This window comes from Taeniopygia guttata, chromosome 3 (assembly GCF_048771995.1).
Source record: "Taeniopygia guttata chromosome 3, bTaeGut7.mat, whole genome shotgun sequence".
NCBI classification, from domain to species: domain Eukaryota; kingdom Metazoa; phylum Chordata; class Aves; order Passeriformes; family Estrildidae; genus Taeniopygia; species Taeniopygia guttata.
The window spans coordinates 83,241,918-83,269,755 of NC_133027.1; the positions used below are offsets into that span (position 1 = coordinate 83,241,918).

At 39.8% G+C, this 27,838-nt stretch overlaps 1 protein-coding gene across 2 annotated transcripts in view; it reads right to left on the reverse strand.

Annotated features, from left to right (window-relative positions):
• The window catches only part of KIF26B (kinesin family member 26B), a 285,876-nt gene that overhangs the window by 31,497 nt on the left and 226,541 nt on the right, over positions 1-27,838 (reverse strand). For both annotated transcript variants that reach the window (XM_072927225.1, XM_004176410.6), the window contains exon 10: positions 26,881-27,040. In XM_072927225.1, the coding sequence (XP_072783326.1) occupies positions 26,881-27,040 (160 nt within the window). The remainder of the gene's footprint in view (positions 1-26,880; positions 27,041-27,838) is intronic.

Below are 27,838 nucleotides of genomic sequence, written 5' to 3' on the forward strand. Positions count from 1 at the left end.
GGAGCTCCATGTAAAGCTGCAGCTGCTGGGAACTGAAGCTAGGCTTCTGGATGGGACCGATGGGCAAACACCCAAACTCTTGGACCTCTCTTTTTGATTGAACAAACTACAACATTTGGGCCACATATTTTGATGCAATAGCTCTGGAGGGTTCTCATCTCCTAAGGCTTCTCATACTTGCAGTTTCAGCTTGACTAGAAATATTGAAAATAAAGCTTTTTGTTTGTTTGTTTGAGGATTTCTGCTTCCATCTGCTCCAGACACATTGAACACATCTAGTGTCTTTGAGAAGCAAACAAACATCCATAAAGACTATACTGAGACAGCCACACTCATTTCACTTGTGGCCTAAGGCTGCTTTGAATCCACAGATCCAGAGGTAATAGGCTGCCGTGTCTCAGGTTAGTGTCCCTCTTTCTCATCACGGAATAATTAAGATGTCAAATTTTGTACATCAGTTACTGCCACTCCAATGCAGAGTAACACAAAAATTATTAACATTTCCACAGAAATCAATAACAAGCCTTTCATTTGCCAGTGCTTCTATCATAGCAAAACACGAGATGACAGGGGAAAGTGCAAAAGAATACATTCTAAACATGTTGGTCTCCTGAGAATGCATAACCCATGCAGCCAGCATGAGCTCTGAGGCGTGGCTCTCTTAGAGATACATGCATTAGGAATACAAAATAATCTGTACCACCTGCCTTGTACTGAAATACCCACTTGCAAGAAGAATAATGATACTGAAGAAATATATATTTATAATTCATCCTCTGAAATGGATGGGAACTAAAGGGCAGATTTGTTAAGGATTAAAGCATGACCCTAGCAGTAAAATGCCCAGCTAGCACTGATTTCTAATTTCAGAGTTTGTTCACTCAGCACAGGCTACATCTTGACTCTTAACTTCACCTTGTGCCCAGGAAAATTAACCAGCCTTGCATCACTACTGTACACTGAAAAATAACATAAAGAGGGAAAAAGTTACCAAAAAAAGATTTTTGTCAAATCCAGATATTGTGATAAAACAAGTTCAGCTGTTCAGGGTTCACTGATGTTTCACAATAACTCTCACCTACTAACTTCCAAAGGAAAAAAAGAAAGAAAATAGAAGAAAATGTAAGACACAAAAATGTGTGGCCTAATTTTTAACTCACTCCATCCTCTTCAATTAAAATATTGGTAAAACATTCTGGATGTCTCACTGAAATCTGCTTGGCAGTCAGTGTGAGACACAAAGTAGATGCTTTGTTCTTCTGAGTGCTGGCATGGTATTTCTACCTGGAAAAAAATGAAAGGCTATGAATTATTTCATTAGGTCATTTGTGATCTGTTATCTGAAATCGCAAAATTTCCTGTGAAAGCAGAAGTTTTACAAAGAGGTCTGCACTTCTGCATTGGAAAGGCTTTGAGAAGCAAGACCTTTGTTGATCCTTTTGCTCTGCTGTCTAAACTAAGACACAGAAAATTTTGAAGAAAGTTACAGAGTCTGCTGCTCCCAGGTGTATGTTTCTCACTGTGTTAAGCAGAGGCTGGCTAGCAGAAAGTCCCAGATTTCTCATGGCAGCAGAGTGAAATGCATCAATGTCTTCATGGCAAATAAGAGAACTTCAGGAATGCTAATGGTCTATTTCTATTCTGCTCCAAAAGTAATAAAAATTATAGGTCAGACCAACACAATGACTCCATTTTATATACTTGTCTTCATTTTAAATGTATTTCTATCCCATACACTAATGTTTTCACAGTTACCCTAAACCAGCATGATTATAGGGATATAAAACACATATGAAATTGAAGGTGGGTCAGGATACCACACTTAGGACTCCAAAGCCTGTATATCAGTAAGTCAATTCTGCAGTCTTTTCAGTACTTAAAAGTCACGTCATCTTTTCTAACTACATCACTTGTTCTAATAAAATACATTTCCTTTACTTGTAAACCTTTTCTTGCCTAGCTTCTTATACAATCATGGCTACAGAAAAAAAGTTACTAAATATTATTCATATATATCCCACCCAGGTAAAAACCAAAAATAAAGTATGCAAAGCAGTAGCCCTGGAAAAGTCCAGAGGCAAGAGCCCTGTGTGCAGGAGAATAAACTTGGGTATCTCTACAATGTATGTTGGCAGGTATTGTACAGAGGTGCAGACTGCCAGTTCATTCAGATGTACATCTTCCTTTCAGCAAGAAGGAAAGATGTACATCTTTGTGCTCCTCTTATACACATCTGTATTTCCCTTCCTCATGAATGATTAATCATATTCAACTTCAAACAACATAGAATCATACATTGAAGAATGAAGCACAAAATATCATGATACGTGTCCTTGAACACTGCATAAATCCCAGTTGCCTGTGTACATTTAGTCAAAGTCTTTAATTTTGTGACTGGATGCTATTTTTCCACTAAAGCCCTGCCTTAAACCCTGCATAGAATAAACAGTGCTCACTGAACCATAAGTTATTTAATCTTTCTTTTAATCCTTGCCTTGCAATGTATGGATTTATGCCTTATTTAGGACTACACAAACTCTGTTCTGAATCCTGAATGACCGATTTCTTCAAAGGCTCTTTATATTTTTTTATTTTCCCTGTGGAGCTCATCAATGCAGTAACTGATGAATCCCCCTGAGGTGAGGCATATATTCCTCTGATAATACCTGAATCATTGAAGACTTCATTAAGTATAGGTGTTTGGTGTGAAGCACTGATCTTTCAGAGTATTGATCATTACACAGTCTTCAAAGTACAGCTAACTTTGACTTATCTTCAACAGCAAATGGGGCAGCTGGTTCTCAAATCAGGATACCCAAAAAAAACAGGAACATAAAATTAGTAGCCCATCTAAAAATTTTAGGAACACATTGTCAGAACTAGACTGAGGGTGGTATTGGTCCTTTCAGGTTATCTCCCTTCTCTTCCACAGTCCTCCACCCATATGTTTATTGACAATGACCACAGCACTGTACAGTCCTGATTCACGTCTAAAGCAGGTCCTTTATCTGCCTTGAAAAAATGTTATGTTGGGATGGAGGGAGAGCCCTGAAAGGACAACACAATACACATAGCCCATTAATTTTGATATTTCCCAAGCCTATAGCAATTGATTTTAGGATCTACAGGCACTTACTATATGTATTTTATGTAATTTCATGTGGATTTGTGGTTACACTTCAATGAGACATCAACAAGCTTGGAACATTCCTGTGTATAAAATAGCCTCTGTTTCTAAATTAGCTAGCAGCAGCAGCTGGCTGACACCTTTTGTTTGGACAAGCAGTAGAGAAAGAGACAATGACTCAAAATTTACCAGGGGGTTGTCTAGCATTTGCTACTTGTAGAAAAACACTAAGATTTGGGAGTAACACACTCCTTTCACGCACTGTAGAAAAGCTGTGCTCTCATGTGTTAATATCCTTTTTGACATGCTCTTCTCTGATCAGACCTACAATCCTACAGTCTTCTATCAGTGTCTATCCTGGGCTTTTGTCATCTAACCTTTTTGCTTGCTCTTATTCCCATACCCCAGTTCCTCCCCGAAACAGCCTGGCAGAGCTTAGTTTCATCCTGTAGTGGTCTAAGCAGCTGCATCAGAATTTGCCATTATCCAGCATCACTGCTAGACACTCTTCCAGTATTAAACTCCTCTTTTCTCCCCCTCTTCCTCCCATTAACATCTTCTACTCTCTCTGCCTGACCTCCAAGACTATGTTCCCCCTGCAGCTGTTCACTGACACCCAGCAGAGGAATCACAAAACATGGCCATAATTTGGCATGGCTGCTGTATCATGCTGCCAGGTGAGGGGCACGCCAGGCGAGGGGGCAGAGAATGGTCAGTGCCTTCCCGGATCTTCCTCTGCCAGGTCCCCCAGCTTTAAGAAAATCTGTGTGTTTAAAGTGAGCTACATAGAAAAGAGGCAAATAGTAATTGCTTTTGTGTAGGGCTGCAAAATAGAATTCATGAATAGAAAATGAAGCAATAAGAATAAATATTGTGCTCAGGAAATTCACAGGAATTTTTGTTGCCCAGCATTTCATTCTGTGTGTGGGAGACACAAACAGAGAATTGTTTCACAAAAATGAGGTAATACTGGAGAGGAAAATTCAGCTGAAATGTTGGAATAACAATTTTTCTGTGGAATTATTTACCCAGTTGTATGTTTTGTTTCCTGCATCTGCCTGCCCCCCCCCCCCCACCGTAATAACAAATATTTCCTTTGTTTTCCCTTTCCTGTCACCCCACTACCGTGCAGATTTTGGCGATTCAATGACAACAGCAGCACCATCAGAAAGAGAAAAAATAACATTCCACAAGGGAGTCTATACAATAGTACAGCTAAGCTTTAGGAAGTGCAAGACAGCGTGTTTGTGCTCTCTATTAATCATACACCTTAGTGTCTTCCTAGGCACTTGGCCAAAAGGAGAAAGTTGTCGACTCCCTCCAGGTGTTATGGTTACAGCATCAGATGATGTATGCCCTCAGGTGTCTTGTAATCAAATTATTTATAGAGATATGTCAAAGGAAAAAAATCTCAGGAACTATGACAGTTATTTTTGATCATAACGTCTTAACTCTGCTCCTTTGAGCTGATGCACTTCTTTATTCACAGTAATAAATGTTTACATTACAAAGGAACCACATAAAGACTATATTGGGTTTTGGCTCTTACTGCATGGGAATAATCTCTGCAAAGGACAGTTTATAGCTCAAAAAGCACAAGCCCAAGAGCAGATTTACAGGTGTGTAACAGCTGAGTTCACTATGAACCAGTATAGTTTGCTTAGTTATGTCTTTCCTTTCTGCTAATAATTTTGATAGAGAGATAGAGAGAGAGAGAGAGAGAGAGAGGAAATGGGAGCAATCTCCAGGTGGGGAGATAAAGCCCTTAGTGGTTCAGTCATGTAAGCCTGGCTTTGTTAGCAGGACAAAATGAGGCAGTTGAAGAAAGATGGGTAAGGTGTTGGACCTTTAACCTGGGGAATTCTTCACCTGGTGAAAGGAGACATTGGGGAGAAAATGAACTTGTTCCAGGTGGAAATTGACTACCCTTAAAGGGAAAATGAAGCATAGTGGAAATTTCCACTGCCACTACAGTTAGTTATTTTGTATGAGGTGCACTAGCACAAGCCAGAGCCCTGTGGTGATGGCAGAGAGGAAGGGAGAGCTGAAAGGACTACACTGAGCAGACACTGTGCTCAGGTTCAGTACCAGGAAACTTCCACATCTGGAAGGGATGTGACACTACAGCAGTCAAGAGGTCAGGAGCAGGAGAAAGGTGCTGCTGCAAGTATGAGATTTATCTTAAATTGTACTAGTACAAAATGCATTAAAAAGGTAGGGGGATTCCTCCAACAATTGTGGTCTTTTAAGATAAAATTTCATATTGCTGAACAATCCTTGTGCCTGTGACATCCCATGAGCATGTGGCAGATGCACAAAAGAGCATCTTTTGTTTCTTTTTTACTAAAGGCAGAAAAGCAAGTCAGTGACAGAAGGACAGAAACCCATCAGTGAGGCTGCACCTCAAATTAATTCAGTTTTGGGCTGCTCACTGCAAGAAAGACATTGAGGTGCTTGAGCATGTCCAGAAAAGAGCAATGGAGCTGGGGAAGGGTGTGGAGCACAAATCTCATGAAGAGTGGCTGAGGCAGCTGGGGTTGTTCAGTCTGGGGAAAAGAAGGCTGAAGGAAGATCTCACTGTTCTCTACAACCACCTGAAAGGAGATTGTAGCAAAACGGCTTATTCTCCCAAGAGTCAGGGAGCTACCCCTCTCACCATAAAAGGGGCTCATTCAAGAGCTGTAACTTTTGTGTAAAAGTTGTTCCAAAGCTGATGAAGCTTAAACAGTCCACAAAACTGACAAAAATGACAAAAAGTTCCTCACTTTTTTAAGGTCTTGCTGACTGATCTCACAATAGAACTGTCTCTCAATAAAGCTGTTGCTGTCACACAACTCCACTTTTACCTTTACATATTAAAAAGTGCATGGTTTCTGACAGTGCCAACCCAGCTGTTAGCTGGGCACCACCACACTAGCTCTACAGACACACAAAGACATTTTCTCCATCTTCTAATTTCTGTCTTGTACCAGCAGTGGGGCAGAAGTCACACAAGCTTCAGTCAAATACTCCAACCAACAAGAGAAAGAAGTTCCTCTCAGTCTCTTCCCCAGCCCTGTGAATTTTATGTAGTTTGGTTCGGGTGTGCTTTGCACTTCGGCAATACCAAACAGAACACATATATAGTTACTTACAGTTCAGTGTGTTACCCTAAAGAGAGCTCAGAGATCCAGATGTAGCTTAAAGTCATAGTTAGTGCAAGTTTTGGAAGAGAGGAGGTAGTTATGAACACAGCTCTGCTGAGGGTCAGTGATTATTTCAGATAGACTACACTGAAAATGAAAAAAGGATCCCTCTCCCCTCTGTACTTTGAATCTCAGCACAGAAACAAACACAGTTCACAAGCAGCCATTAAAAACATCCAAACAAAGCTCAATGATAAGCAAAACGAAAAGGATCCTAGTGGTATGCCTCATTACAGTGCCAGCTTCTTATAAATTCTAGCTGAAAAACAGAAACTCAATTAATCCAGGGAGCTAATTAGGCTCAGCAACTCTATGTTAGAGCTAAAGCCAGATTCCCCAAAATCAGCAGTACCACTTGTTAAGGAAACATGCTCAATAAGTAGACTGTGATTCACAGAAGAAAAAAAAAATCCTGCTGTTAAAATCAATCATGATCCAGATTTTAAATAATTTAGGAACTCTGTACTTGGCTAGGCTAACTTTTACCAAGCTACACTAATAAAGGGAAGGAAAATGTCTTCTCTCTCCCCCTTCTTCCCTTGGCTCCCTTACTGGGAAGTAGTATGGCAACCACAAGTTTGGCTCATCTTATCTGTATGGTTCAGTTGCTTTATATGAGAAGAACATAGCTGCTATTGAATAGCAACTGGAGCAGCTTAGGAGCCTGCCTGCCTCTCCCCCGGGCTGCCTGTGCCCCAACAGTGCAGCAGGAGTGCTGGGAAGGGAAGGGCCGGAATGCAGCTGAATAGTGCAGTCATGGGGGGAAACATAGCAAGAAAAAACGTGCAGAAACATTCCCCGACGATCTGCTGAGGACACAGTCTGGAAAGCACCTTCACACCAGCCCCTCTGGGTGGCTGATATGAGCAGGAGCAGAGCAGTCACCCAGTGAGGGCGTTTCCACCAGCCCTGCATGAGCATGGGCACACTCCTTTGTTCAGCATCTTCCAGCGCCGCTGCCTGCAGCTCCCGCTGCCTTCCGAGGAGCAGGCAGCGGGCAGACTGAAGCAAGGCTCTTCAATGTGCGTTCAAGAGGAAAGGAAAGCGCTGGTTTGTCAGGAGGCCCGAGCTCCCGGAGCCGAGCTGCTGCCAGTCTCATGGCTGGGCTCCCACACGCTGCAGAGCCCTGCAGGGCCGCAGGGCAGCAGCCGCCTCAGCTCCCCTCTCGGTGCGAACCAGCCTGCCACAATGGCCTGACTCCAGCCTTACCCTCACGCCAGGCAGCTCGGGGACCATTTCAGCCATACCCCGTGGCAATTTGGGGCGGGGACAGAGAGGGGACAGCTGGCTGCCACACGGAGCCCCGCCGCGCTGCCCGGGCGGAGCTGCCGCTGCCGCACCCTGCGGAGCCCCGGCAGCGAGAAACAGAGCCCAGCCCTTCGCTGCTAGCGTTCAGACGGACCCAGGGGTGGAATACCAGCGTTATTTCCTCAAAAGAAAATTAACTTTAAATGTTTGTAATTGATACATGAATATTCATGATCTTTTGGGAGGATTTCATAATTACTTCATTCTGCTGAGGCTCATTTGACGTGTAGTAGCGACAGCAGTAGTTTACACTCCTTCATCAAGATGCCAACAATTTGGCAGCACGACCTTCCGAGTTTCCTGTGCTGGAGAGCAGCTCTAGTTATTGTAATTGCAATCCCAAATGGAGTGGTACCTGAAAATAAACTGACTGCTGTTTCATTTTAGAAACCACTCCACTTGGCACTGCTCCTTGTGTAAATAGATAACATCTCCAGGAAACTGGGAAGGTCACTCCACAAAACACTTCGCATTTTGTTAACTACCATTTTATATGTCAACCTCCTAGAGCCTTCAGCCCACAGCATTATAGCAGAGAGCAATGAAAGTGCACATACTCCCATGTGGAAAGGGAAAAAAAAAAAAAAGGAAAAAAAGGGCAGATTTTGGTTGCCATTAATGATATGGAAATTAAACAATTCATTTATACCACTCATTAGATGTATTCCCTAAAGAAAGTTAGGATCAAGAGTTCACACTACCTTTGCACCTGCACACAAGGTTGCCTTATCACCTTCAGCAATAAACTTCTAGGCTTTTGGCAAATTGAAATAAGTTTGAGAAAATAATATGCAAAGTTTGAAGATTTTAAGTGTCTGTAAATGCTGGGAGGATTAGCAGCTGGGTGGATGGACTGAAATCTTTTTTGTGCTCCCACAGAATGAGACAATTCAATTCTTGAACACACCAGAGAAAGCACATAGATGAAAGAAATTCCCAAACACAGGAATATTTCTGGCCAGTATTTACACCCTTTTGAATGTCAGACTAAGAGACAAGTTAGAAACATAATATTGGAAACGTTATGTTCTTGATGCTGGTACTCACAAAACTGTTCATTTAGATCAACAGCAAAAAAATATGCACTTACATGATACTGGGTCTTGATTAAAAACTGCCAAAACCCAAAGTCAAGCAGTGAAAATATGAAACCAACAACATTAAAGCAAAATATACAGACAGAAGTCCCAACTCGTGCTTCCTTTTCTGGTAGTCAGTGTAATAACTTTTAAATTTCCTTTTCACTTACAGTTTCAAATTGCTTCACAGAGATGCATGAAACTGCTAAAACCTGATAAAAGAAGCAATCCCGGTCTATTGTCAAGAAAGATGAACTTTGCAGCAGCCAAGTGATCTGCTAACTAGGATGGGAATTAAGCAGGTGAAGCAAGTTCTAAAAAGGAGGAAATTTTTACGTCATTTCCCATTTCCAGCAGACACACACTGGCCTCAGTTGTTCAGCTTCAAACTAAAAACCCATGATTTCCATTTAGAAATAGTGTATTGGCATGTACAGGGCTTATGTAAAGATCCTAGACAACATGCATAACTATCTTTCTAAACATCAGGATAAGTAATAGGGGTAAGTATGGATTTAGCTATCTAACTTTACATGTTCTTTTGCTTTAGAGAAGAGTAAGAAAGCTGACTTTGTCAATTACACCTATTTCTTTAAAAACCTAGGACTGGAAGCCAATTGCACTTCAAGGTCTCAATTTACTTTACTACTCAAGGGTCAAAACAAGTTTGTTAGACATGTGCAATGATGCTTACAGAATCTAATGAACAGAGCACTCTCTGGCCTGCAAATCCTTGGCCTCTATATTTGTACTGCCATCAGTCAATATGGGTGGGGTGAGGAAATGGAGAGACACCAAGAACTCCTTTCACATAAAAATGAATGGTTATCAGGTAGCCAAAACTTTCATCCACAGATGGGCTGAGCTACTCACACAACTGGCTGATTTAGAGATGTGATGAGACAGGTTGAGCAATAGCAGTGATAATGGTGACTTGCATGGCAAATAAAGATCACAGATGAAAATGTCCTGCCTGTGCCTGTGGTTTGGTTAAGTCCACAAACCAGCCCCAGAAATTAGGATTTTATTAACTGAAATCCACTGGCACCGTGGTCCAAACCCAGCTGTTACTGAAATCTCCAGAAAAGCTCCCATAAGCTTCGTCAGCATCTGAACTGGGTTTGTAACAAATTTAGTGACAGGATACATGAGACAAAGACTAAACCAGTCCCTTCTGACATCAAATACATGGCATTGAAATTAAACTGTGCAACCACAGGCAGGTTTATGATGACAGTTTTGGCAGCATGGGACCAAATCTAGCAGCTGGTGCAGGGAATGGGAATTCTGTCATCTATAGACACAGGCATAAGGAAACTAAATGTTTGATTCTGTTATATCTCTCACACTCCGTCATACTTCATTCACAAAGGTACCTAAATAAAACCTGAGGGACTCCAGGCTATGCAAGTGCTATGTGCTGCAAGTAAAAGTAGCAAAATTTGTATATAACTATTTTTAATGTATATATTTGCTATTTAAAGCAACTGGAGATAGGCTGTTTCAATACATTTATCTCAATCCATGCAGCAATTTAAAATTTAAAATGATGCACATGCATTTTTCATGTTACGTTAAGTTTCACTCCCGCTTTAAATGGATTCTTCTGCTTATTTTGCCTACTATAGTAACATTGATTAAACAAGATTATCAATAGGCTCTTGTATACTTTACACTTTGAGATTTTCTCATAGCCTGACACAGCAAAGGAAAGGAGCTCTCTTAAACTTGCTGGTTAGCAAATTGTTACATTTGTAGTAACAAATGTGACAACGATTGCTTGCAGTTTTACCTGAGGTGACCAGAACATGCTTTAGAGCCCATTATATCTATTCTGCTCAGAAAAACAACTATAAATTTGAATATTTCCATATTAACAGCTGCCTCTCCACAAGGCTGATAGTCAAAACAGAGTTGTGAGTGGCAGAAAGCAATATACGATACCGAAGTTTGTATGTAGTTTTAAATCACAAAAAAGATCTCTCCTAAAGTTAGCTGTTCAAAATCCAGGAAGCACTAAAACAAAATTTCAGAGGTAAGCTGATCCAGTCTTTCATAAAAAGATCCTTTCAAACTTTAACTGTCTTTAAAAAGCCTCAGACTGGAATAATTTACAATGTGCCTGGAAGGTCCTACTTCTGTTTACAAAGCTGCTGCTGATACTGAGGAATTCCCACAGCTGAAAATAGTTGAGGCTTGAGTACTTTTTGGCGAAATACCTATTTTAGCCTTACACTCTATCCTTGGCATCTGCTGTTGAATTTAGCCAGACAGGATGCTGTAAGGACATTTGCCCTGAATCAGTACAGCCATTCTTATGTTCTTAGAATTGGCTTTTAAAGGTTTACAGCCTGACTCTGCAGCCTCCTTCCTGCATCCCCTCTGCATGCCTGCTGTGACCTCCCAAGGACACAGCAAAGAGTTCCTCAGCATTTAATCAACCCAACCCTGGCCAATACATCTGGAGACACAGAGAGACCAAGAGGAAAGACAGTCATTCTGGTAAAGATAGCACATGGACAACCACTATAGAGGGAGAAGGAGGAAAGAAATGTATTGCTTGGTCCCGTAAGCCTAAGCCCCATGGGACAGCATCAAAGCACAGGTGATGCATGGGGTGAGAAGAAACTGAATTATTAGCTCCTGCCCCTACACAGTACAGAGAACAATATAATCCTCCTTAAGCATTTAGAAACCCATCCTTAAAAACATTATGGCTTTCTAACACTGCCCCCACACATTTCCATTTAGTAGTGGCATTCTGACTAGTTTTCTATTTGCTCATGCTCTTTAGTTTCCATTGCTCTCCCTCCCCAGAGATAGGAATGCTCCTGGCCACATATACAGACACGTGCTCTCTAACCCTTAACTCTATTTGGCTATGCAGTCAAAATTAATTTCATTTTATCTCATGTGAAAAACTCCCCTTGCCAGACTTTCTTGTACTTGCTTCAGTCTCAATTCATCCTTCATCCATATGGGAGACCAGCACTGCACCCATGAGAGGAATCGCATAATCGCCCCTTGCATAACTATTACTATTTTTCTGCTGTCATTCCTAATATCTCCTCAGATTTCATTACCTTGTCACTGTTAATTTAGCTGTGGACACCTGTGATCATCAGCTAACATGCCTAAATCAGCACACACCCCCATCCCCTTTCTAGCTGCTGAGCTTCTAGATTGGATCAGAAATTATCAGCAGTCCATCAGGGCAAGCCCTTGCATCAGTGCCATTTGTATTACTGCAGCCCTTGAGGTCCCACAGCTGCTCCCATCTGATGTTCTGATCTGCCTTTGCACAGATGATGGCTCTCAGCTTTCTGTGAGCAGTCACTATGATTAGCATGCTCCTGCTTTGTGTGCCAAGGCTGCTGCTGATAACACCAAATAAAACCTCTCCTAAAACTGGTCCTTGAAGAACTTCCTTAATAGCCTTCCCTATAGTTTGATAGCTCCCACTTTGATGCTGGCTACTGTTGTCTCTGCAGTCTTCACTACTTGATGCATCTTACTGCTCCTTGTCTTCTTCAGTTAACTAGTAAATTCTCAGGGGACACCAATTCAGGTATTTACTCAGATCTAGACAGATGAAATTTCTTTCATTCAGACATGAGGTACCACATCTGCATTGAACAGAGAGAGAGGGCTGTATCCATAACGTTGTATACAAATGTATCCCCATCTTGAAAGGAGGGTTGAACTTAAATGCACAGATGTCTGTTACAGATTTCCTGCTCTTGGGAACAGTCAAAATATTTCGAGGTTCACTATCTGAGAAGACAGTATTTGTCGTCTGGATTTACTTTAAGCTGAGTTTCAACTCAGAGTTTCCTCTTCTGTTCCTCTCACATCTGAACGATAATATCAAATGATTGTTGCCGCAAGACTTTCTTAACATCTCAGTATTAACTTTTGCGGCTGTTGCACTAAATGGATCATTTAATTCAGGTGATTTAACAGTGAACTCATTTGAAATTCCCTCTTTTCTCAACTCTTCCCCCTCCTCCTCCACACACTGATGAGCAAATAATTTAGAGAGAAGTTTGTCTGCCAACTGTGTGAATTTTACTCAGTAGGAAAATACATTCATGTAATTGCATTTCAAATGGTGAGGATCTGGATAAATGAACAAGTTGTTCTATGAACAGAGGAAGAAATGAAGGCTAGTTTCCTTGAGTTTGTGTCCTGTATTACTCCATTTTCTATACCTTTCTATTCCCCTCACCCCACCTTGCCACATCCCACCTAGCTCACCTTCTTCAGTTGCAGCTCTGTCTCTCTCTTGTTGGTTCATGGATGCTGGCTGGCATTTGGCTGGCTGGCAAACCAGAGTGTGCATCAGAGCATTGTCATCACAGCTTCATGGCCCAGCCTGCTTCTGCCCCACCCCTCTCTCAGTCTCAAGAATCTTGCTCAGACCTCATATTTAAAGGCCTGCAACTGCATTACATCTGATTGGAAATGGTCAATTTAACAGCCAATTAAAAAAATTATTTAGATGACTAGGAATGAGATTGACCATGTATGCTTTAGCCTCTCAAGAGATAGCTAAAATTCTCTCACAGCACCCATGTCAGAGTAAGTTCTGCTCGCAGTTTGTCTGGGTTCACAATTTGGAAGCACAACATTGTGCATAGCAATCATTCCCACCCCCAGCTACTGAGGACAGACGGGACATTTCCAGTATTAGCACTATGACAGTGATTAGAGCCACCTATTTATAGCTGTGCAATGAAAAAAATCTCAGCTCACAGATGTCTTTTAAGTGTTTCCTATCCAGTGGCTTAGATTATTCCTTATAATTTTTCAGATCCATGTTATGACTTTATATCCAATTAATTCTGTGGGAAGACAGCAGTTCTAAAATGAACACAGAGTAAAAAACATCATTAAGAAACGGACTGCTATGAGAGTTCAAGTTGTCCTTGTATTGTTAATAATCTTCAGTAGTTCAGGTTTAAGGGGTTTTTTGTGTGTTGTATGACATATTAAATATGTAGCAAAGGGCTTAAATGGCCTTTTCTGTTTTCAAAGCCACTACTGTACCAATTTAAAAAAGTAATAATTACCCAAAAGGGACCAGAAAAGTTTTGACAGCCCATGAACCTTCCTTCAGCGCAACTGATTTGCATATACTGCAGCTAAGAAGTGTATTTGACCCACACATTTATAATTAACCCTTGAATTGTCATATCTAAAGAAAAGCTTTATTTTGATTTCAGTGATTTTGTTGCACTGTAATTCCAAGAAACACCAATTAGCTATCAAATGCTGACAACTTGCACTTAGCACTGATTAGGGCTAGATATGAACTACAAACCTATCACATTACTATAGTGCAACAACTCATTACCAGTCTAGCTCTCCTAGCTAATCTTTTCTACTAATTTTTATTTAGGGACCTACAGGCCCACTCATCTGAAAATTATATGCTAATGATCCACGAAGAATTGAGAGCTCTAAATGGTAACACGGGAGCAAAAATAATTCTGCTTGATCTCTTTATGTTATGATAGATGCCATTTAATCAATTAGGACAGCAGAACATATCATTCCATTCCAGACCTGGCATATAAAGGAAAACAAGAAAGGGTGAAAGCTTCACACATCTTGACCTCCCCCACAATATCATATATATTATGAGAGAATGTGTAGGAGCACAGACACTGAGACATCAGTCATGACATTATTCCTGTGGGTTTCCTGCAAAAACAGCTTGCCAAGGATGTGACTGCTGCTAGGAGTGGGGACCTGTCAGAAACGGGGTCACAGCACTGTGCCCTGTGTCTTGTGGCAATGTCAGGCAGGCCTGCTGCCAGGTAAGACTCCAAAAGATTTAACACGGGGGATTGGGCCCCTGGAATGTCCCAGAATCAGAAATGCATCTAACAATTATGCTTGCTTCCTTCTCCCCCACCTGCTTGTAAGTATGAAAGTATTTGAGAAACTAAAGATACTGCAACAGTGACTGCTTCACAGTTATTTGCCAGAACTCTATGACAAATCAAAGTTATTTCTGAGATACTCTGGAGATGCAGAAGGAATGCTCCCAGTTGCTAATGAGTAGAAAGCATTATAGATGGAAAGACATAAGTAGGATCAGGTATGAAAAGGTGTCTGATCCATACTCTGCTAAACTTGTGTAAATTAAGGCCATCATGGGATATAAAAGTCCTATATTTAATAACTAATATAAAAAAATGAGAGCAATGACAGAAATATTTGAAAAGCAGAATATGATCACATTTAGGGACTATCTCATCTCCTGCCGTCTCACTGGGCTGGAGTTTCTTTTCTGAAGACTGTAATATTCACCCAACAATACCAATTGTTTCCTATGTTCACTGTTTCCAATGCTGAATGAGTCAAAAATAGAGGATCACACATTAATGCCTACAAACCCCCGAATTATGTCTCTAAAACAACCACTCAAACACAAACACATCCATTGCTGGTTGTACTTGTGCAATTCAAAACTTGGATAATGGCAGAGCACATTATGCTGAGCATGTTCTCAACACTCATCCATCCTTGACCTCAAGACAATAAGCCTTTAATATGCCAAAAACTGGACTTCTTTTTCCTAAATATGGCAATAGAGATTTCTTCTTCCTGTTGAGGAAGGAGCAAAAATCCCTTATGATTGCCCTTCTTGGAACCTGCACAGCAAGAGGAGTGAAAATCTGCCACTCTGCCCAGATTTTTACATCTCCCAAAAGAATATTCTGTACATAAATATGCAAAGGTTTACAAATTTAAGCGCCAGAAATGTTTCAATATGAGCATAATCAGACCACAGGGCTGGAAGATGTTCCTTCACTATAATAAAGGAGTCAGAAGGAAAAAGCATTGTACAGATAGACCTAACTATGAGGTTAACCAAGGAGAATTTACTCACACATTCAGGCTTTGCAAAATGCAGTGAAAGATAATATGAGCAGCATATAACTTACAATGTCATCATAGAATACTTAACTCTTTTTTAGATAAGACTCTTTGTATTTATTACAATAATCCTTGGTAACATTTTTTTAGTTGGCTTCTGGTGAAATGAAAAAGTACTTTCAAATTATGAGTCTTGAAAAGGAGCTTATATTCAGCTTCAGTTAGTGGCACAATTAATGGATAATACACAGAGACTATAGAATTCTGTATTAGCTAATATGGATTACAGATTAGATATTAGTAGGAAACATTGGGTATTTTCTATTTCTGAGAGATGAATTAAGGTGAAACAACATACTGGTAACACTTATATCCATATGAATATGAACACAAAATTATTAAGGAAGTTATGTTCGTTCTGAATTTAAGTTTAGTTCCAATAGAGAGATAACAAAGCTGTTTAATGCATAAAATAGATAAGTAATTTCTGGCCAAAATGACTCTCACTTAGCCACACTATTACTGTTATAGTTGAATATTAGCTTACTATAATTTCATACACATCCTGTAACATTCTTTATCCACAGTTAAATGTTGCATGTTTAAAAGATCTGGTGGTTTTTTTTACTCTCTTCAGTTAATTATTGTTCTCTGGTCTTCCATGGGAGGAATATGCTTAGGAACAGCAGTTTTCCCTATGATTAGGTATCAGAACAGCTATTAGCGTGATGCTCAGATTCCTTAAAATAATCAGGTATTGCTCCAGAGAGAAGCACTGTTGATGGATAGAACCTGGCCAATGGAATTAAAAATTTATTTATACTGTCTTTAGCATTTTCAGAGGAACTATGAATTTTCTTAGGAGGATGAAAAAAGTCATTCCAATTTTCAGAGTACACCTAACATACGTACCTGTGATACCATCAGAGACCAGGTGATTTCTGCTACAGCACCTCAGAAGCATTATGTCTCTGCCTGAACTATGCCTGGCCCTGCTGGGAAGAAGGTGACAGTCCCTGGGAGCATGAACATTCAGATTCACAGCAGCCAGAGACTTCTTGCAAACAACATCCTCACAGCCATGAGGCTCCCTGCACTGAGATGGGTGTGAGGAGAATGGAAATGGAACCTGCAAATGGGCACACAGGACTTTACCACTTGTGTAAAACACTTGATTTTTACATCTGCCACATACATAAATGATTCCAGGCAAAGGAGCTCACAAAGGATTGCATCCTTGTTTCAGCCCCGACAGACTGCAATCACATGTAGCACAAAACCAATAAAAGCCACTGATTATAATGCCACTGTACAGCACATGGCCATACAAAATGGCAGCAGTCACCTAAGAAGAGAACAGAAAACCTGTTGCCAACTCAATGGTCTGATTTGGTATTCTGTATGAAGCAAATATTCTAAAAGTTACCAAAGCACACCCTCACCTTTTCTGCAAAAACCACTCCACAGTAAGCAGCCGCAAGATTAGCTGAAAAAAACAAGAGTATTTCACCAGAGCACAGTGTGGTAGGCTGCCAATAGGTTTTCTTTCACATGCATTTTTAGAGTCAAATATTATTCAGGTTTGATCCTACATCAGCCCCTCCTCCCTCGCGTAGTTTATACATCAATGTAAACTACTGCAGCTACAACAGTTACTCTCAGTTTCCTGTGACATGAGAACTGTCCTCCATCACACCAGTAATGTCCACATGTGACAGAGATGTCCAGGATTCAAGAGGTGTGCATTGGCATGATCTGACTGAGAACACAGAGCTCCTAGAACAGTCTCTCCCTCTCAGAAAAAGTGCAGTTATTTCTCCAACAACATACCTTTGAAAACATTTTTGTTTGTTATGCTTACATGCCAGCTGGGTAGCAGATCTGGATACTGCATCTAATTCCCATCCTCCTGCATAGGCATGCAACTTAAAAACACTTCAGTCAGAGCCTGTGAAAACTGTTGTGTGCAAGGGAGAAGAAGCACAGTCTAGGAGCACAAAAGATTCTGCTACTCTATTTATAGCTGGAGGCAGACATGAAAATTGTGTTCAATCCTTAAAAGACTGCTCCAAGGAGATTCAGGTTCCACTTGCACAGAGATTATGAGGTGCTTTTAACAGCTCACCTTGTAAGGGCCCCCCCCTCCTTCATTCTCTGCTGTCTCTGAGCTGAGCAGCACCCAAAACAGCTGCCAGCACTACTCTCTGGAACCACCTGCACCAAAGGGAGCTACAAGGACTGATATTTCTGACAATGTGAACATACATTTTGTCATCGATTTTCAAAGAGACTGAGGTTTTATTTCTGACCAAGAGCATGAACTAAGGAATGGGGAGACAACAATTTGGTAAAAGCCACCATCTCTCAAAAATAACACATTGGAAAAAAATCTGAAACTGTAGCAATTTTAAATGCAGCAGGTGTTTTGATGGGATGATAAGGCAAAACAAAGCTAAAAGACAATATAGATAAAACAGCTAAATCTGCTGTCTGATATTAATTTTGCTGAGTCTTGTCAGATATTGCTAGAAAGCATATCACCTGGATGGCACTTACAAAAAAAAAAAAAAAAATTTAAAAGCTGAAATAATCAAACAAGTTCATCCTGCAGCATGAGAGAGGTAATTTCATATTTCAGAAGATAGTTATAACCAGCCTGCTTAAATCTAAAAACTCTATGCATATTTTTAAAAACCCACATCTGTTCATTGTGTGTAGACCTGGGGGCAACCACCAGCCAAAAACTTTGATCATCCAGAAGAATCTTGCATCTGAAGAGCACAAGAGGATTATCTCCATTGCTTTGCTCCCAAATGTGTTATGAAAATAAGAACTTCAGTAAAAAAACATCTTGCAGTTGTAATGCCATTCAAATACTCTTTAAGCAGGAAGGCAAACTGGCTGAAGTATCCTCCACTTACAACACAATTATTTTAAAAGCTTCTAGGGCCCGTCACTCCTTTGAGAGCGTGATGTCTAAATAGAGTCCAAGAAAAGAAGGAGTTTGAGGAAAAAATGTTCAACTATTTGCCCAGAAAATGTAAGCAAAGGTTATGTTTATTGTTAAGTTAAAGTCACAAATACTATTTATATATACTGAAGAGGGAAAAAAAATAGTCCTGCTTGTGCCACTTCAGTAGTCTCAAATCCCCATTTGTGTGGCAAGTTTCTTCATAAAGTTTTTCAGCTTCAAATTCATGGTCACAGACCCATTTGCAGCCAATCAATAGATGATTGTACTTTTTCAGTTTTCACATTCACCAATTCCATCAATTATGTCCCTTGCAATTCCAAACAAACTTAACATTAGGTAACACTTAACCACATACTGCCTCTTTCAGCAAATAAGCTGCTAATCATCAAATACGGAACATGAAATATCCCTTAGCAAGGATTTGAGGATTATCTCATCTAATTAAATATAAGCATGTTTTCTAATCTGTGGGTTTAAGCCAAATCCCAATAAAAAGATTTCCATTGATTTACATAGAGTTGTGGATCAAGCCCTGGGAGAACTTGATTTTGAAATTTGAAGAGAAAGAGACCTTAAAAAAAATTTGTAACTAAATGATGAAGGAAAAAAAGTTGTTAACTCAGTTAAATCATCTAGCACAGGATGAATTGCTAGGGTAGGGTCTTGAGAAACACACCACTGAGAATTTCTGAACTTCTTTGACAGTCATGAAAGTGTATCAATCCATCCAGCCACTGTTCTTCAGGCTCCTAAAAGCAGATTTTATTCTAGTAGACACACTGGAACACATTTTATTGTTTATTTATATAACTGCCAGCCACCCACAGACATTTGACAATCAAAGACAAAGACAAATTATGAAAAGGAACTACAGATATTGAAAATTGTCAAAGATTTGAACCCAGAACTCTGCATTGAAATTGCATAAGGCTGGCTCTTAACCCATCTTTAGCAGTTTGTTATGTAACTGTTAATGGATATTTATTAGTTACAAGTTTATTTTGCTTTTAAATGATTCTACCAACTAAGTGTTTGCTTCTGCTCTTGAGTAGTTATTCCACTAATATGAATTCCTGTTAGCATGCTTTGAAATTCATCTTCCTCCACATCATTACTCTAAAATAAGAAATCATTCTGCCACTTTTTCTCACCAGACACAATTCACTTCTCCTGTGTGTATTCACATCCTTGAAACACTACAGAGCAGTTGTCATCTCTTCTCTCAAAGGCCTCCTTTTCCCTACAAGCTATGAAGCTTTATTTCTGTCACAGTATTCTTCCAGGTGAGTAACCCTTTCATTTCAGACCATTCATAATTCTTCTTGCTTCTCTTTTAAATTCTCTGTAGTCTGTAATCTTTTCTTAGCAATGAGATGCCCAACTCCAAACAAGCAGCTATATACTGGTAGATAAATAGAAAAGCTATTTTCTTTGGTCTACTGCATGGAATATCTTTTTGCTCTGAATCACACTGGTTTTGTACAAGCAAAGAAAGATCCATATGGAAATGAAATTTAATTCAACACATCATATTCATATGCAACTATCCATGAAACTAGAGATAACCAAAAATGTGAAATAAGTCAAATAGAAATTATGACATGCTTTTTGATAATTTGCTGCATTGTACAAGAGGTAGTTATTCCAAGGATATGACTATTTAAAAATTGTTCAATTATACATTAAATGAATTATCACTACATTTCCATGAGAGAAAATGTATTAATGTTCAATTGAGCCTGAACCAATGGTGGAACAGGTAAGAATAAACTGCTGGATACCCTGATTGAAGGTTCAAAATGATATTTTAATGAATTAAGTACAGATTAATTTTTGTATGAAATTGCCACAATGGCCTATTTGGGTTCCACTCAAGCTATATTTCAGGAATAACTGCACGCTACTGGATTGCTTGTTCATTACCAGCCATGTCTGTGCTGGTCCGGGACCAAAGTAATGCCCTTCTGTGATGCAGCTATCTGCAGCTCATAGGAATGGCTATTTAAATGCAATTAGTAATTGCTGCTAAGTCTCGCTATAAACCACAGCACTTCCCTTCTCATTTCATTCTGCAGTCCATCGTTATTTGCTGCTTACAGTATCCATAAAGTACTAATTCGCTGAGTGGTTCAAAGAGCATTCAAAGAAATACTTCATGAGGCCTGATTCTTCTCACTTGAATGTTTGTGCAGAATGGAGCTTGTCAGCTGAGGTCAATTGTAAACTGGTGCAACAGGAGCTCAAGCTCAGTGAATGCAACATAGCCACTTGTACCCATTACACCCATTCACAGACACCGCTGCTCCAATTCCTGTCACATTGCTGGACTGGCAGGACTGAGTTGAAAACCCAAAGCTGGGAAATGGCAGCTCCGCTGCAGCTCTTCTTTTGAGGATTTTGTCTACTGTCTCTTGTTTAGTTGATGATGAAACACAGTGCTGTAAGATGTGTGCAGATGAAGCTCAAATCTCCACTATCCGCTGTACAAACTATTCTACAATAAAGGGCATTGCTGGTGAACACTGCAACAACAATTGCTGGAGCATGAAGACCCATCATCTGCATGCTGCTGAGCTGCTGATTAAATTATTCTAATAAAGTGCAGGAAGTTTTCCTACATTCACAAATGGTGCATCCCTAATTCTACCTATTTTATATAGTTCCCTGGAATAAAGAAGGAAATTGCCAGAAATTTAACCTAGACAACTGTCAGATACAGAAAAGCCCCGAAGGTGAACATAATTGCCAGATGTTCACTGTTTTCATGCTGTCCTCATTATATGCATGCTGACAGAGTTTCATTGCTCTTGCAGCCAACTGCATCACACTTGCCCAGTGACAAAGGGCCAGGTCCTCCACTGGTACAAGGTGGCATTGCTCCAATGGCTTCAGTGTCTGTTAGCCAAGGTTCTAGTCCACACAGACCTGACTGAAAGCATCAAGGAAAAATTCTTTTGTTCCTGAATAGGCCATATTTTTGATAGCTAATTAGGAACTATTTCACGTTCAACAAATTGTCCATTGACCACTCTACTACAGTCTCCTACAATTGGATCATTCAAGGGTATTTCTTAGGCTTATTTCTCTTTCTGAATAGGCTCATCTCTTCTTCCTTGTTTGCTTCCCAGTTCCTCTCTGCGGATTGTTGTCTCCTCTGCACACAGTTTTAGGGTCTCTTGGAGCTTTGCCATTCATTTTAGGCCATTTCCCAGCCCCCTGTGATTCTGTGTCAATTGTCTCATAAGTCCTTATTTCTCCCCCTTCTTCTGGTCTCACAGCTCCTCAAGTAAAACAGCAAAACATTTTTTCATCCACTTCTAGTATATTCAAATATTTAATATTAGTATATTAATATATTAATATATTATTTAATATTAGTATATTAAATTAACACAGAAAGATTGGAGATTCTGAAGAGCACACCAGATACTTTTTCAAAGGCTGTGATCTTTGTATCATATACTCATTGAGGAGTCTCAAAAGTTAAGAAATAGAAGACATAGATGAAGCAGTGGAAAGTAAAAGTGATTCAAGTTCCTTAATGAAAAACAAAAAACCAAAAAAAATTCTAGTTTCAGGTGCTGATGAAGTAAGCATTAAATAGATTGCCCATTTGACATATAGTTCGAATGTGTCATTAAATTCTTAGGCCTAGTAAGCAGACATGGTTGTGTGAAGCCAACAAAGCTAGGACTTTGTACAAGCTCATAAATAAGGGTAAAATCTCCAGTACTAATAATAATAAATGCCCAAGAAAATCCTAACATCCTCCAGAAAAATCCTAACATATTTTCTGAGAAAAATAATATAACTCATGCTAAAAATGCAAAGGCAATGCATATAAACAAAAGTTACCTGGCATTTCAGTTCTTCTCACACACAGATTTTTACAAAGATGAAAAATTTGCAGATAGATACACCCATCTAACTAAGAAAAGAAACTGAGATACTGGATCCATCCAAACCCATTTTCATTTTTTTCCAATAATTGACTAACAACTTAAAGAAAATATCTGATATACCCATCATTCTTTAAACTAGTATACCACAATGCTATAATCCAACACTTTCCCTTTTTTCTTTACTCAAAAGTAATACTATTCTACATTTGACCAAAAAAACTCCCACATTTTGCATGCCATTGGGACTATTTATGTGAGTCATTAACTCTAAAGAAAGGGGAAATATAGGGTAACAGTCCTAGCAATAGTGAAAAGGTATATAGTGCTTTTTGCCAACTCTGAATACCCTTTATAAATCCTGTTTGATTTTTTTTATATTTCAGTTTTATAAATGTGAATAAAGAAATAAACTCCTGAATAAATTCTTTACCAAAGGTCATACAGAAAGAAAAAATGGGTTAACCCAAGCTTTAAGCACCCGATTAGATCTTAAAACACTGCGGCTCTGCCATGAAGCCTCTTGTGCAACCTTGCACCAGTCACTTAATACAATTTTATTTTCTGCACATAGGATCAAATAAAGCAATACCAGCATATAAGATCTGGGAGGAAATGCAACCATATGACAATGAAGCAAAAGTGCCAAGAATAAAATTCATGCTTTTAACTCACGCTCATCTGTTTTACAGACAAGATTCCCTCCTTGGATAAGCATAAGCATGTAGCTGAAAATATGGGATGCCTGTAGAAACACTAGCACATTGGGATAGCACATTAAGAGAGACGCCTATTAAATAAAACAAGCAACAATTTCTGGAAGAGAGTCATACAGCCTTGCACTCTTCTAAACAGTTTCCTTACATTCTCACAGTCATTAAAATGTATAAAAATGATTATTTCCAAAACAGCATTACCATGAATTATCACCACCCATGTTGCCTAGCAACTGGAGAAATTTTTGAATAGTGAGCTATATAAACCAGTATCTGGAGTTTGTGCAAATGGGTGCTCATTAGAGGGTTTAAAACACATTCATCTTGGAAATCAGAGGCAGATAATACAGCGCTGACATAAAACTGAAATACTCTTAAAAACATAAAATGGCACTAACAGTTACTGCATCTTAGCAAAACCCTTCTGTAGCAGATCTAAACCAAACCATATTTGGTCACTGTCTCCCTTGCTCTTCCTTGAGCTTGCAAGCACCCCTTTCCAATTTTTTTAAGGACATTTGACATTCCCATGGACTAAATAATTCTTGCCTAATCTTCTGAAGGATTTCTTCACACCTCAAGAGCAAAAGAAACTTGTGACATAAAAAGGCAACATATTTAAGTAAAATAAAAATTCTATTTTTATATATGACACTGAGCTGGAAGAACTCAGTAGTTCATACCATGACAGAACAATGTTCTTACTAAGGTTCAAAATAGGTCTGGAAATAGTGACAATAATAGTGACACTGAGAGAGTAGAGATTAAAAATACATATATTAAATATACAAACTCCCAGAAATCATGAACTGGTCACTCATTAGCTGCAAGTATTTTCCCAGTGTAGGGATTCTTGTCCCATCTTCATACCCATGTGAAATTTGACTTGAATATGAGACAAGAGCCCCAAAACCATATCAAATCATATTGCTTGATGTCCAAGAATTTCTACATTACTTTCTAACAACTTCAGAAAACAAGTTCCTGCTAAAGCTAGTATAAATCTTTGTAACCATTCCCAAAATGGGAGTGTATGGGGGGCTCTTCCCAAGGGAGAGATTGCAACTGAATGGTTTCCAAGGCTTAGCCTTATGGGTAAAAGTTAAAGAAAAGCAATATGTGCTGAAAAACATCATGTGTTTCTCACAGAGACTGCAGGTGGAGAGGCAAATTCATCCCTGGCACAAACACAGAGACCACTGAAGGCAATGCAGTGGCATCTGCTTGCACCAGCTATGAATCTGAACAAGTTTTCCCTACAAATGCTACGTGTGGAGATAAAGCTGGATACAAAACTGAATAGAATTTAAGAGCCTGCAGCCTCTCAAAGTTTAGAGAACCAAATTTTTGCAGTCAGAGAAAAACTATGCATTGTGAATTTCCAGGTTCCCAGGAAGCCATGCAGGGACTACTGACAGGCTGCCATAACATACTTAATTGCTGTTTAATAGCTCAGATACAGCAAAGATTCTCCATTTTGTCTGCTGCTCTATGGAAATTTACTGAGACCACACACAATGTGCAGAGCTGTCACATAAGAAAACAATTCCATTGTTTTCCCTTGGTCCCACTCAAAAAAGGCAGTTAACAAAAACAAAATTTTATACTTAACAGTGAAAGAGAACACCCTTAGAGAAAGGGGAACTACTCCAATTAGAGAGGCTAATCACTGCTCTAAATAAGAGGTGCCACTGAACACATATCATCTGTATCTGTGGGGTACTGAGCCTCTTCAACAATGCAGCACATGCACATCCAGATCCTCCTTCCTCTCATCTCCACCTGAGCAGGACACAGCTGTACTGCTGGATCACTGACCTAATGGTGTTGGTGCTCATCCAGCCACCAAAACTCTTATTTCCATTTCTTAGTAATAAACCACACATGGGAAAATTGTTTTCTAGAATCTTCTCAGCAACAGGAAGAAAAGGTTAGCTCAAAAATATGCCAGTATATTTTTAAAAGTCCTCTTAGAAACAGGACATTGACTCTGAATTACAGATGACCAACCACTTTTCTATAGTCTATAATATCTTATAGGAAGATTTCTTATTAGGAGTGAACTAAAGAGGGGATTGTGGCCTGAAGAGAGCTTTGATCTTCTTTCAGCAGTACAGACATTGATGAGAAAATATGCTGACATCTCTGGCTGTGTAGGCTCGGAAGTGCAACAGCTGGGAGTCACAGCAAAAAGAGATAGAACACACAGCAATTAGAAGATGTGTTTGGTAATGCTTTTCTCCTGGTCAGTCATTGCCAGGAAAAACAATTGTTGTATTTAGTAGCTATTCCTTGTATGTTTAGTTCTAGCCTAGTGGGCATTACTAACATTATCTTTTTTATTCCTACCAGTGACCTTCTCTTTGATCCATAAAATCCAACAAGAAGAAAGACAGGTTCGTGATAAGCACTGCCTGAGTTACACTTTGTGAAGTGCAGAATTCAAGGTATTTTCATGCTATGACAAGTTGCATGATCCATGAAACATTTAATGAATATTTATACATAGAAATTTGGTTAGTCATTAACTGAATTCCAGCCTGATTAAGCTCCAGGAATGGGAATATTTCCAGAAAGCGTGTTTTAAGTCCAGGCTACCTAAAGATTGGAAGAGAAACAGATTATAACAAATATCTATTAAATTTTACTTGCCAAAATGAAGACAAAAACAAAGAAGTAATCTTGAATGGACATCTGCAAATAATCACACTTGCAGATTTTTAAATGCTAAAAAGGGTAAAATGCATGGACTGAAATACTGTTCTGTGGGTGACTTGGTTCATTCTCCGTGTCATCCTGTTGTTCCTAACTCCTGATGTGATACACCAGGGTGACATTCATGGGCAGTTTGACTACAAGATGTTACTGGAAGCCATTTCCATGATGCGAGCTGCTACTCCCTAGGATCTAGGCTAGAGAAAAGCAATACCACCCACAAAATCAGAAACCTTTCAATAGGAAGGTAGCATGACTCCCAGGGCCGGGAAATGAATCCGAGCTTCCTCTCAGACCTGCACACATGACACATAGGGAGAGGCAGTGATGACAAGAAATGAGCACAAGGAATACTCACTAGGTGAGCAATTCCCCTTGTTTTCCAGAAGCCACCTGCAGTAGCAAAGGTCACTGGTTTACTGTGGCAAATAAGGCCCACTTCTTTTTTAGCATATGAAAAGATGACACTGAGATTCAAACCATGCAAAAAAACCCTGCAAAGTAAGCTTAGATCACAGAGGAATCTCATGACAAACATGCATGCTCATTGTGACATATATTTCCAAGAAAGTAAATTCCATACAGTGGACAGCAAGATCATTTTCTCCACAGTGCTGCATTACAGCAGCAATATTCCTCTCCTTGAAACAAATATGAAACACTCTCACGTGCTTTGAAACATTAAAAAAATCTTTGAACAGCCACAGAAAACAAAAACCCTAATGTGTTGAACTTCAAACCTTTCAGTCACCTGGGTCCAATTTCAGCAGGCTTCTTCCTTTGAAACCTATTTGTCAAACACAGTGTGTAGCTACCAGGTTTAAGGTCAGATAAGGTGTCACTGAACTTTAGGCAGCTTTTGCCATGGCTCAAGAGGGCTGCATTGACCCCAGCAGACTGTTTTCCTGCTTACCCAAATCTGCCTCAGGCACAGACAGACAAACTGTTTTAAAGTATCCTCATTAGGCACAGCCCAGACCACCACTTACTTGTATGGGATGTGTTTGCTTCCATTGACAAGGGCGAGGATGACATTGCCCAGTGCTGGCAAGGAGAGGCAGAGGCCGGAGCTTCCCTCGCGGTTCTTGCCGAGTACTTTCACACAGCTGCCCAGGTCAATAAGGTGCAAGCGGCTGCGGCCTCCAGACACTGCCATAAATAAAGAAAGCAGACAGTTAGTGTGGGCCTCCAAAAGCAGCTTCCCGGGAAAGCAAAAGGCTCACTGTGACTTGTGAAGAGGAAACAACCCAGAAGCCTTCCCTAATTCCCCTTAGCAGACACGGCTGTAGGGGCCCCACTAACAGCCTTTATGGCTGTACATTGCTGTCTACTCTGAGCCTGCTTAAAAATTGCTGAGTATTCACTTGCTCCTGCAGGCTTAACTCTGTGAGAGTCACCAATGTGACTATATATTTTAACTATAGCTCTATTAGGCTGCACCTGACTTGGCTCTCTTTCTGTCACTGTCACTACTGTTTCTCTGTCTGGAAAACTACAGCCTGGGAATTCCTTCTTAGTAAACAAGGATACTTCTCTTATTTTTCTCATCCTGAATACCATATCTTAAGAAGACACAGTGGCATCTGTGGGATGTTCAACTTTTCCTCGAATCTATATATTTTCACAGTATCATTTTAGCTAAGAAATTTGCCAAGATGTGGGTGATGGATTGTGAAGTAGCACCTCTGTTCTAAGAACGGTTTCTGTAGTTTCTGTAAAAACTGGCAATAGATCTTTATTTTTTTTCTTGTTTACTCTGCATCAACACACTAATTCCAGAGTGAAAAGATGCTACCATTGAAACACCAAGATTAATTTGCTCTCTTTAAAAGTCTATGGAACTAAGTAGACTACACAGAAGTGCTTCTAGCTCTCTACTATCTCAGAACAATTTCCTAGCTGATTTTTTTGCATCTGATCTTGGACTGCTCCTCCCCATTCTCAAGA